Source organism: Chlorocebus sabaeus, chromosome 7 (assembly GCF_047675955.1).
Source record: "Chlorocebus sabaeus isolate Y175 chromosome 7, mChlSab1.0.hap1, whole genome shotgun sequence".
In the NCBI taxonomy this organism is placed as follows: Eukaryota; Metazoa; Chordata; class Mammalia; order Primates; family Cercopithecidae; genus Chlorocebus; species Chlorocebus sabaeus.
This window is the reverse complement of record NC_132910.1, coordinates 136743372-136756399: the sequence shown is the minus strand read 5'-3', so window position 1 is coordinate 136756399 and position 13028 is coordinate 136743372. Positions and strand designations below refer to the sequence as shown.

General features: G+C 42.7%; 1 protein-coding gene across 6 annotated transcripts in view; it reads right to left on the bottom strand.

Moving 5' to 3' along the window:
- Positions 1 to 12732, bottom strand: part of FAM149A (family with sequence similarity 149 member A) — a 68632-nt gene extending 55900 nt beyond the window's left edge. For 5 of the 6 annotated variants that reach the window (XM_073017783.1, XM_073017786.1, XM_073017781.1 and 2 more), the window contains exon 1: positions 11783 to 12463. In XM_073017783.1, the coding sequence (XP_072873884.1) occupies positions 11783 to 12354 (572 nt within the window). In that variant the 5' untranslated portion in view covers positions 12355 to 12463. Of the gene's footprint in view, positions 1 to 11782 lie in introns of all 6 variants that reach the window. The other variant, XM_073017784.1, reaches the window with a different exon arrangement.
- Positions 12733 to 13028: the final 296 nt, after the last annotated feature.

The window sequence follows — 13028 nt, the reverse complement described above, 5'->3', positions numbered from 1 at the left end:
AAATTTTTAGAATGGAATTTTGTTTTGCAATTTCAGCTACTGTCACTGCTTTGCACAAAAAGTGTGTGTGTGTTTTCTTTAAGATAAAGTGATTGTCACATAAATATTTGCTGCTTAACTATTCTGTGCTGGCTGTCAAGGACTGTGAAGGGTTTGGGATTGCATTTTACTCTGCTGAGAAGCTAACACATTAGTGTGTCACAATTTGGTGGATGCTTAGAGGAAACGTGAGAATCCTAAATTGGAGATGAAAGACCTTCTTACTTGCTGCAAAAGCAGTTGTCACAGTATCAGATTTCACGTCTGTTCCCTGGACCCCACTTCCCACGGGGCAAGCGTTTGGTCCTGGATCCTGCAGAGGGTCGCATCACAAGAAACACTGAGCTTGCAAACCCCCTGGTCCACAGTGGCCGGTGGCTCATGTGCTCTTTCTCCCTCATCTCTTCAGGCTGCTCACTGCAAATGCAATCCTGGAAAATGGCCCTAATAAAGAACCATGAAGGGCCTTGCATTTCTGCATATCCAGCAAGAACGTACAGAAACAAAAGGCCCAGGCAGAACTGTCTCCCAACATCAGCACATGTCTGTGAGAAGAAAATTCACTCATCTCATAAAGGTACAGACAGGAAAACTTGCAATGACAAGAGAAATCTTTTAACTACATCAACTAACAACCATACTTTGCCAAAAATAAACTATACAAACAGCCATGTTTTGCAAAAATAAGATTTGAACATCCTTTGAAAACTCACTAATAGTGACATTTCCTTTTCAAGCTGTCCTGGTTCCTTGTATTAACACTGGACTGTATATCAGAATGACCAGCGTTTGGAAGCAGAGGCATGGCCTATGAATAAAAGTATCTCCTCCATCTTCTCTTCCCCACTATTGCTTATTCCCTTGTAACAAAATTAAACATACTCATTTCTTTCCCTCTAGGCTCTATCATAATTTCCATGTTTCCTTCTTCAGAACTTTAGATTCTTCTCTGAAGGCTTGAAATTCTACAAAAGAAAGTCACCATTACCAGATGCTTTCAAGAAAGGTGAAAATATGAAATTTGGAACACTAGAGTTCACAAATGTTAAGAAACCACCTAGTCTCCAAAAAAAGGCAAGAATTTACTTATGATCTTTTGTTTGTTTCATCATTTAGATGTTCATTCTCTAAATATGTACATTATTTATGAACAATTCCCATGAAAAGTCAATATTTAACATTTCTGTTGAGGTCAGAATAATAATGATTCCTATAGACAATAGTTTTTCCAACTTCTTACTATAACATATTTTTAAAAATACAGAAGAGTTGAAAGATTTATACAAAAAAAAAAAAATACCTATCACCTGGATTCAACCATGGTTAATATTTTACCATACTGTTTTAAATCCAGAAACGTATTTTATTCTGGATTATTTGAAAGGAAGTTGCAAATATCATGACACTCTACTGATCCCTACCTTACCATACATTTCCTAAAAGGATGTTCTCCTACATAATCCCCATACTGTTATCATATCTAAGGAAATCAATGACAGTTTCCTAAAACTAGTACTCACTCTAATATTCTCTTTAATATTCAAATCTAATTTTCCCAAGTGTCTTCTATAGCTATATTTTTAAACTAGCAGCCAATCAAATTCCATATTTTAAATTGTTCTTACCTCTCTTTAGTCTATTTTCATATAGAAAGAAAATTGTTCTTCCACCTTTCCCCAGACCTCACTGACACTGACAGTTTTAAAGACAGCAGGCCAGTTATCTTTTAGAACAGCCTACCGTCTATATTTATCTTCTGGTTCCTTTACCAACAGTTTCTTTTAGACTTCTTCATAACATCTTTATATTTGGTCAGCAATTTTCTCACTTAATACAAAGACATAATTGAGATGAGTGAGAAACTAATGAAAGGAAAACAGGTATTGACTATTCTGATCTCCCAGACAGGCCTAGGATGGCGCCAGCCAGGAAGTCACTGTCTTGGTAAGTTCTTGGGGCTGGATCTGGGTTGGCTGACATAGTTAACAGAGAATTCAGGAAGATAAATGACAGGGGCGCTTGAGTCAGATTCTCAGGAGCTGTGAGGATTATATCAAGAGCCAAAGGTATTCATCAAGTCGGAGGTTAAACTTCACCACAAAAGTAAGACAAAGACAAAAGAACCAGAAGCAGAACTTCAACAGTCAGACGCGAGAACAAAGACAGACAGCCGCTGGGTATAGGATGGCACCACCACGCTCATTGTTTTTAGTCCCACGCTAGGTGGGGTAAACGTGCACAGCGCCTGTCAGGGCAGTCACAATACGTTTATGTACATCAGAATATCAATTGCCATCAATGTCTCCTTACATCTTCCATAGGGTCCTATCATTTTCTCAATGTAATTTTGACATGCTCTACTAAAGAAATGTCACCGTAAAGAAATGAAGTTAATGACTAAGTTTTAAATTGTCACTTTAATAAATCTTTAAAAATACATTTTTAGAATATATTTTAACTATATTTTATAGAACCTCAAAATTATATCATTTATGTTAGAAATCAACAGTCAAAAAAGATCCAAAATGTTCAATGTCATATGAAACAAATATACTCACTAGATAAACATGAACATCAGGGCTGGCAAGGATTACAGTTGTCAATATTTAATTATAAGGCTTCTTCCAAACCCTTAAGTGAAACATCTAATTAAAATGCTGACGTGCAGGAACAGCCTTTCCCTGGCAATGCCATCTCTAGTTGCTTCTCCATTTTTTCTAGTAAGACAATGCTTGCTCATTACTGCCTTTCTAGTATGAATAAAATATATTTGGTATCACCACACAAAATAATTTACAAGAAACATAAAAATAATCTGGAAGAGAGTTGACAAAATGAATGCTTTAAGAAGTCATGCCTTTATTACAAAACGCATTTATCTGTACTTTGAAATGGACTATTATGGTCTCTTTATCAGTACTAATAGGAATATTATTTTGAGATACTTTTAGATTACTAACATGAGTTTTTGTTTTGTTGTTTTGAGATGGAGTCTTCCTGTGTCACCCAGGCTGGAGTGCAGTGGCGCGATCTTGGCTCACTGCAACCTCTGCCTCCCAGGTTCCAGCGATTCTCCTGCCTCAGCCTCCTGAGTAGCTGGGACTACAGACGCGTAACACAATGCCCAGCTAATTTTTGTGTTTTTTTAGTAGAGACGAGGTTTCACCATATTGGTTAGGTTGGTCTCGAACTCCTGATCTCGTGATCCGCCCGCCTCGGCCTCCCAAAGTGCTGGGATTACAGGCGTGAGCCACCACGCCCGGCCTTACTAACATGATTTTTAAATTTTTATTGGAAAGAGTATAATTCTCGAGTCATTTTGTTCTAGTGGAAATACCATGAACTACTTTGGAAGTAGATTTTAATCCTCATTACTATCTTAATTCATTAAAAGTACCTGGAAGATATAGATTGATTTCCATGAATTCAATCTTACACTTTCCACATAGCAGCTAGGTGGAATTAGACAATTTCTTATTCTGAGCCTCAATTTCTTCATCCGTAAAATGAAAATAAAATTCCTGCCTTGTAGGTATGTTTTGGGGATTTGTGGTAATGTCCATAAAACATGCATGCTATATTTGGTGCCTAGTAGACCCTGAAATACCAGCTGTTACTTCAAATGCTAAGAACACTGGCTTTATGGAATAGTAAGTAGTTGATCAATGATCACATCAATCTGTGAAATATGCTTATAAAAATGTTAAAACCAATAAGGAAAACAGAGGTCTGAGGCAGACCTTTCCTTGGGAATATATCACTTGCTTCTTTAAAGTGCACTTCACATAGTGAAACTGTAGTTCCCTAGGATTCAATTATTTGCATTAATTTAGCAACAAAACTTCTATTTGAGGGGAGGGGTTCATTTTATTTGACGGAGACTCTTAGGTCAGCTGGATTATGAAGAGTCCTGTGTGTACAGGGACGGTTTCCAAGTCTTCACACTGATATCAGGGAACTGAATTAAATGTTGCATTTTACAATACATCCCCACTTTGCCTTTCTATACAACCAGTGACGTTCTCTGAAATAGAATTATTAACACTAAAAGCCTGATACGAACAGGAGCTTCCAAGGTGAGTTGTGTCCTCATCCTCATGACTGACATTATATAGAAGTTCCACAATATTTAAAAATAATTTCAAGTTATGGTTATAAAGAAAGCAATGATTCTAAGAAGATTATATAGGTATACGTGCATTTGAGAAGAACATTTAGTTCAACTTTGCCTTAATAACCTCTTTATTAAACAACAGAAGCAAAAGTCTTAGCATGGCTGTTTTTCTAGTCACTGCCAAGGACCACCAGCTTCTAAACGGTATGTAATCATTGCAAAGTTCCATAATGGTGAATCATGACAAAGCGTTTATTTGATTTCTGTGCTTTACAAAAGATGGCATCTTCATTATTTCTACCTCTCAAAAAGGGGCAACTTTTTTCCAATACATAATGAATAGTATTTATTCACTCGCTTGATGAGTACTACGTAGTACATGCTGTCTAGTAAATCACGTCCTGTTAAATACGTGTCTGTGTAACACTACTCGTGACACCATTAAATGTGAAGGTGATTTTTGAAATTTTTGCCTATGAATTGTAAAATTCTGCATATCCAAAAAGGTAGGTGGTTTGACTGTGTAAAATGAAACAAATATCTGCACTGCACCCATGAAGGAAGAGGTCCTCTGCATGTGCAGGATATGTGACATGGTATTTGTAAATGTTAACTGGTATTTTTTTCCCTAGCATTTTCACTTTCCTTTGTCCCTCCTCACAGTGAATGATCCAAAGGTTTATTTTGAGAGAAAGCAATAGATTCTACTCCCCATGGTTTTTATGTTAAAACAAAACAAAACAAAACAAAAACTGACAAGCTAGGAGTAAAGCAGGAGTAAGAGTGGGAAACTGCCTCCTCCCAGACAGTGGGTGCTTGGCTGGAGGCTGCATCCAATGACCGCAGTGCTCAAAGACACTGTGAACCAGGCACATCCTCAACTCCAGATCGAACAATTTAAAGAATCTCATCTTCAGAGGATACTATTAGAATATTGCTTAGCCTGGTATTTTAAGGACAGTAAAAGATAATGTTACGTTTGGCTGTTTTTTTCTTGGTGTCCTGAAATGTTTTGCTCAGTGTGGTTTAAAGGTATCTTAATAAAGTCTACCTCAGTGGTCTTCAAACTATCTGTAGTGTCGGATCATTTTTCCAATTTATTGTATGTAAATACTTTTAAAATATAATAAAAATAGAAAAATAAAATGGTAAAAACAATATACAAATGTGAATCCAAATGTTTAATTATTAGTCAACAGACTTAAAGCTCCTCTGCCAATTGCTATGAAATTTCTAAATGCTTATTCTCCCTTTCTGTACTTACCTCTTCGTGGACAGGGAACAAGCAGCCACCTGGTAACTGCTCGCAGGTAGCTAACAGTACACACATTGAGAAGCACTGTTCCAGCAGAGAAAGGAGACACCCCTCATTTTAGAGGGTCTTGAAGCACCTGCAGCCACAGTAAGGAGCGCTCCTATCTTGCTTGGCGTGTGATGTCATCTATTGTGTAGTTTGTGATCACTGTGTGTGTTCACCATCACCTGTATATGCAAAGCTGCCTGTTTATACTCCCAGTCCTTAACTTCCTGCCACATTCCACCATGAATGTCCAGCCCCGTGCCTGCTCCCTTCTCTAGATGTTTTCCTAGACCTCAACTCAAGGTGTGTATCCCAGAGGGAACGCCTCATCTGCGTGACAAACCCACATCTTCTGTGGTCCCCCTTTATGAGTGGCGCTCTCCTCCCGGCCACACGACATCATCTTCAGCACTTCCTCTGGCTTCCTCAGTCTCACCTATGTGTTGCCGGTCTGGTGAGATTTGTCAGTTCGGTATCTTTTTCACCGTGTTCATTCCTAGGCTCCATACCTCTCAGGTGTTTATTCCTGGAGCCTCCTACTAGCTCCCTGCATATCGGGTCAACCCTTCTAAAGCGCAACCTGCTCCTGCCACTTCTCTACCTAAACCATGGCTTTTCCAGTGTTTACTAAATGTGCCCAGTATCCAAGGCTCTCCCTAGTTTTAATGCTTTTCACAAAAGCTGTGCTCCTAACAAATGGAAAGCCTCGTGCCACGTGACTCTGTGCCTCCATGCATTTGCTCGCACTGCTTTGGTCTCCTACAGTGCCCCCCAAGCCCCAGGTGTCCATGTGCCCCACTTTTGGATATTCTTTAGAACTCAGACTCTGACACCTCCCCTCCCTCAGCATCATCTCGGGGCCTCCTCTTCTCTCTTAGCTGTGTGCTCACAGCAGTGTGTCTGAAACCACTCTTGGATCATTTATCTTATTTTCCCTGCTTTTTGATAAGATCCATTCCAGTTCTTTTCCTGATTACTCAAAAATCTAGCTCCATGTGGATCTTAGATGGAAAAGATATAATACAGGTTGACAGTGAATACATTAGCCTTCACTACAGATCATAGCAATAAACTCTATTTTGTACAAAAGATGCTGACTGTAGGTAATAAATAAAAATATATTTAGAATAATGAGTATCATGTAATAGTAACAGTTATTTGTTGAGTGCTTATGTACCAGCCACCACAGAAACAAGTTTGTATATATAATCTCTTTTAATCCTTACAATATCTCTTTGAATAGGCATTATTAATTCCCATTTTATGAATGAGAAGGTGAAGCTTAAAGAGGTTAAGTACCCAATGTGAATGCTTAGTTAGCATTCTAAGAAGAATCATAAAATGAGATGTGAATCAAATTCAATCTGACTTCAATCTGTGCTTTAAAAACTATACTAATTTACATGAGCTGTTATGATTACGCAACGCTGAAGCGTTCAACTCCCATAGGACTGTCATTATGAGCTTGGCACAAGTCAAGGGCCATGCTTGTTGGATAAGAAATTAGAAAACACTCGGGCGACAGAGCGAGACTCCGTCTCAAAAAAAAGAAATTAGAAAACACTCAAAACGTGTTCTTTAAACGCACAGCAAAAAAACATAGAACTGCTAACTCAAATGTTCAAGATGTAAATATATCCCAGCTACTCAGGAGGCTGAGGCAGGAGAATCAGTTGAACCCAGGAGGCGGAGGTTACAGTGAGCTGAGACAGCGCTGCTGCACTCCAGCCAGGCTGGTGACAGTGCGAGACTCTGTCTCAAAAAAAAAAAAATTGAAATACAACAACAAAGAAAGAGGATAATTTACAGCAAAAGTCTACTGCATAAGACAGAACAAAATTGTTTTCTCGGGTTTAAGCAAATACTTGATATGGAAAACCAAGTTGAATTCATTATTACTTTTAATGGAAGTAACGGTCACGTGACAATTGTACGCTGAGCTCCCCGTTCATCCCTGAGGAAAGGCTAAGTCCCGGCAGAAAGCATCACTGACTTTGCAAAAACTCCAGACAATGAAACAGAGACCCAAGACAATAATTATTCTGAAAGAGACATTGAAACTGCCCCTGGGTTCTTGTAAGATTAGAAACCCAAGACAGTGGGTATATGAGGAAGAAAATATTTTCTTCATCCATTCAATAAATATTTGCTAAATGTCCTTCATGGGGCATGTGTTCCCTTAAGTGTCACAGGACAAAGAGTTTATAGTCTGATAACGGATGTAAGATGTGAATATAAATCACAGGGTTTCAGTGGAGGAAAAGACAAGGGCTACCCAAATGTACGATTTGTGATGCTACTGATGATTCTGCAGATTAAAAGTTTGATCCCAGAGTGGTAAATGCATTTCCTTCTGGGTGTTACACAGCGCTCAGTGGTAATGTTAATTAAACTAACCCTTATCTTCTGTAAGTCATGCAGGGAAGGTAATGATGAAAGATTGGCATGTACGATAATTTGTTCTCCCAAATAACTGAACTAAAAGATGCCATTTATTACAGTCACATGGTAAATATAATGAATCATTTTTCTCTCTCAGTCTTTCCTTCACCTAGAATGTTTCTTTCAATAAAACACGGCTCTCAATTTTCATTTCTGTGCCAAGAAGCAGGTAGTAATCATAGATAACACTTTTTTTTAGCATTTCTCCATATGTTACTTAATATATTATTTCAATTAATTTCTGGAGCACCTCGATGCAGAAAGTATTATCGCCTCCATATTATCATGAAAGAAAAAGTACAGCTAAGGAAAAATGAAAAACCTGCCCAGAATTACTCAGTTAGCAATTGGTTTGAGGTGGAATCCACCTTGTCTGGTTTCTGGGTCTACAGGCTTCATCACATTCGAGGCTGCCTCAGTGTCAGAGGAATCAAGATGAGTCCCTCCAGTCACTTTACTGCCAGCCATGTTGACAAGCCATTCAAGCAGCCACTGCAATGTATCCACAGTAATATTATTTTAACAATGGAACTCAATCACTCAAAAAAAAAAGGAGTATATGCTTGCTAATAACTATGACTTATACAAGCTATAAATACTTCCTGACTAGAAGTTTACACTCTACCAACATTCATACACAGCAATTATCAATCTATCCACCTTACATATTGCTAAGAATTCTTAGATTTGCAGAACAAATAAGAGAATAAGACCTTTACAAGGTGTATTGTGTGGTTCAAACCAGAAGTGTGAAAAGAGGTAATGAAGAGGGGTGAGTGAGACCGAAAAACACTGAGGCATAATATATACATGAAGTGCACAGGGAAGCCGAGGTGAAGATGAAAGGTGTTGGATCACACATCCAGGGATGCAGCACAGTGAGGTGAAGTAAGAGAGCTCAGAATCCTCTGCCTCTGGCTCAGATGTGCAGCCAGTATGTCCTGTGGAGTGAATGGGGCAGCCTCCGTTCCATGGGCCTTTCAGTTACAGAATTCTTGGGTCAGATTAAAAACCCCTGCTGCTATTCAGCACCTTTGTTTGGGGAAAAAAGCCTCGAAATTGCAGGACAGTTTGCATATTTTCCTACTCAAGTTAATTTCACTACTTTGAGTTGTTTTTTTTTTTTTTTTAAGCCAAGTACAGAATCAGACAAATGTAAAATGTATGCGTTATTGTCAAAAAAAAAAAAAAGTATAAACTGTTAGTAGGGCTTTCCTTTCAAATTCAGTGCCACAGCCTTAAAATTAGATCCACATTTCTTACAGATAGGTTTACGTTTCCTTTATATGTGTTCACATTCTCTCTCATCACTCTTTCTCTTTTTCTCTGACATTATCCATTTCTCCCTTTCCATGTTCCCAGGCTTTTGAAATTTAAATTCTTGATTTTAATACTAACCACGCAGGCTAACAGCAGCAGCTATTTGCCAAGTGACAGATGAGATGGTAGGAGCAAATTTAAATTCATTGTCTTAGGTTTGTTTATTTGGTGTTATAAATCACCACCGCAGAAATCCAGGAGGGAAAAAAAATCCTTCAAGGTGCAGTCTGTCGTACTGAAAGAAGTGACCTTAATACTTTCTTCCTTCCCCTTCGTCTCTTATGTTTTAGTGATTGAAAAAGGAGTGGGGTATGATGAGAGGAAGGGAACGTGAGTAGCCGTGGATCTGAAAGGAAAAATGGTATATGCTCACAGGCCAGTCTGCTTCCTGCCTGTGTGTGCCTTTACCTGCGGCTGCAGACAGCAGCAGCACACAAACTCAGGAGGATTCTGCAAAGCACCTAGCTGTGTATATTACTTCTCATGGCACTTACCTAAAATCCAATTTCATGGCCAGATGCAGTGGCTCATGCCTATAATCCCAGTTGTGCCCAGGTGGGAAGATTGCTTGAGGCCAGGAGTTCAAGACCAGCCTGGGCAACACAGGAAGACCCCGTCTCCACAGAAACATTTTTAAAATTGTCCAGGCCTAGCAGCTCACACCTGTGGTCCCAGCTACTCGAGAGTCTGAGACAGGAGAATCAGATCGCTTGAGCCTGGGAGGTTGAGGCTGCAGTGAACAGTGATCATACCACTGCACTCCAACCTGGGTGACAGAGGGAGGCCTCATCTCAAAAAATAATAATAATTTAAAAATTCAATTTCTTCACTGTCCGTAAAATTGATTGCATTTGTTAATTCAGAATAATCTCTTATGTAAATAATGCCAAATGCAGTGATATTCAGAAAGTGTCTATGGCAAATATTTGCACAATATAAACATGAGCTAATATGTTCAAGAATTGAAACTAATACCAGTTCTTTCACTGGCCATGCTGCATATTTCACTGCCTATTTGTTAAAAGCACTAAGACTAGAGTTTAAGGTCAGTGTGTGGATCTGTTTGCTCATAAAACATTAATCGCATAAATGTTATGGACCAGTTGCCAATAACAATGGTCTAATTCCTCAGGTATACGTATTCCAGTGAGTTTTCCAAAAGCAATTAACGGATAGTTTTAGGGAAAACTATCAGTCGATAAATATGTCATAATATAGTATTTTTTAATGAGTGGGAACAACCTTTTGCTTACTGCTTATTCTCTTTTTTGAGAAGGAGTCTGGCTCTGTTGCCCAGGCTGGAGTGCAGTGGCGCGATCTCGGCTCACTGCAAGCTCCGCCTCCCGGGTTCCCGCCATTCTCCTGCCTCAGCCTCCCGAGTAGCTGGGACTACAGGCGCCACCACCACGCCCGGCTAATTTTTTGTATTTTTAGTAGAGACAGGGTTTCACCGTGTCAGCTAGGATGGTCTCGATCTCCTGACCTCGTGATCTGCCCGCCTCGGCCTCCCAAAGTGCTAGGATTACAGGCGTGAGCCACCGCGCCCGGCCGCTTATTTTCATATTGACATGAATATCATGCAATTTTGTGAAATTGTAATTATTTAAATTGTGAATGAGTCAGGATCAGTATGAATGCAAAAATTACTCAGGATTTTTTGAAGGGAGTAGGGAATGGCCTCACTAGATTACAACGCAGAAACCCCAGTCTGAATTGGCTCATTTGTCTTTGCATTTCACTATTTCTTTGCAGCGTTCAGGATGAAAATTTACCCACTCAAGAATAACAATATGCTCCACTCTCTAAAAATTAAAACTCATTTTAGTTCTAAAACACATTTTAAAAGAGCAATGTTTTTATCACGACTCTCGGAAGTGAAAGGGGTGTTGTGTGGGTGTGTATGTGTTTAGGGAAGTGGCTTCCAATTCCCAGTGGAAAATGTTCCCATGAAGTCAACGTTTCCGCAGTAACTCAGGGCATTGTGGCAAGTTCTCAGGAGCTCTAACGTAATAATCAGACATGTCCTGGCCATTACAATTCCACTTGTGTCAGATGGTATTATGCATATATAAATTAACTAGATGTCACACAAAGGAGACCCATCCCACTTGGGATAAGACTAGGGGCTGGTCCTTGGAAATCAGGAAAGCACAAGGTCTCACCATTTCTTAAAATACTTGCTGCAGACGTGTGTATTCTGTTTCCCTGCATACCTACTATATTCTGAGACAAAGAAAGGGACTTCAAAAAGTCCTTAAGAAAACCAAACAAACGCTCTAAGCAGCAATGCTTCTGGTAGAAGAGAAACAAAATTCTTTCCCTTCCTTCAAGCCCCCTTAGGATTCATTCTCAGAAAGTTGGACAAAGCATGTCACAGCTTATGTCTGAAAGCCCGCAAAGCCAAGGAGTAAGGATCCAGGAAACGTGCAAGGAGGGTGCCTGGGGGTAATGGAAGTTACTACAAATATTTCATTTCCTAAAGTGTACCTGCGAAGGTGAGTGCGGCAGGCGAAGGGGTCGGGGGTCCCAGCAAAAGGTATACGCGCCCGGACCACGCTGCTACTCACGCTTCGCCATCCCCGGAGTCGCCGTCCGAGGCCCCCTCCTCGCCGATGTCAGGCAGGGTAAGGAACAGGGTTCTGGGGCCAGCCCCGGGGGCCACGTAGGCGCTGGGCTCTCGCTCTCCGGGGCCAAGCTGGCGCGGGTTCCGCGGGAGCGCGGCCCAGGCCCCGCCGGGGCCCGTGGTCGGCCGCGCTGGGACCACCAGGGGTGTAGGGGAGCAGACCTCGCCGGAGGGAGTGGGGGGCTGGGGCGGGGCTTTAGTCGCTCTGGGGCTACTGGGCCACGAGAGCAGGGTCCCCACTGCTCCCGCGGCGCGGCTGGCGGTGGAGCCCCGGGAGTAGGAGGCGGGGAGCAGCGGGGCGGGCGCCCGCCGCGAGGCCGAGGGGGAGTCCGGAGCAAGGGCGCGGAGGAGCGTCGGGGTCGGGGCGGTGCCCAGCGGGGTGCCCGCCCTGGAACCCCCCGACCTTGCAGCGGCAGCACCTCCGGAGGGTCTGGAGGAGGGGCCTGCGGGGGGCGCCGTCGAGGTCTCGAAGAGTTTGGCCAAGAGAGACCCAAGGTCCAGCACAGCAGCCTTCATGCCTCGACAGTGGACACGCCGTCCTCGCCGCCGCCCGAGAGTCCAGACCGCGGGGATCCGGCCGAGGCGGCCCGGGCGGGGGCGAGGAGCCTGGGGTCCCCACACCCGGAGCCCCGGAGGCCTCCGCCTCCGTCTCCTCCCCGAGGAACCGCCCAGGGCGCTCAGCTCCGCGCCGCTGGGGTCGCCCTTCCCCGGTCCGGGTCCGCCCGCCGAGCGCCCCGGCTGCGGGGAGCAGCGCCGCCTCGTCCCAGCGCCGCGAGACCCCCGAGGGCCGAAGGGCCAGGAGCCCCGGGAGGCGCGGCCGCCGCCCGCCCCAGACGCCCGCCACCCGCCGCCCGCGGTTGCTACGTTCAACACACCCCGCCGCGCTCCAGGCTAATTGGGCCCCAGGTGCGGCTCGGGCTGTGCCCGCGGGGGACGCCCCACTCCCCGCCTGGTTCCGCCTTAAAGGAACACGCCCCCATTTCCCCTGCGCTTGGAGCCTCGCAGATCCCATCCGAGAATCCTGGCTCCAAAAGGTTCTGGAATTTACTCAACCTGACAAGCTCGCACGTGCTGGGGTCAGGTCACCTCTCAGCTGATAGGGAAGGTAGGTAGAAAGGTGTACTTGGGCGAATGAGCTTGAAACAGCAGCGCCCACCCCCCTACCCCAGGGTCCTGCTCAAAGGGTGGGG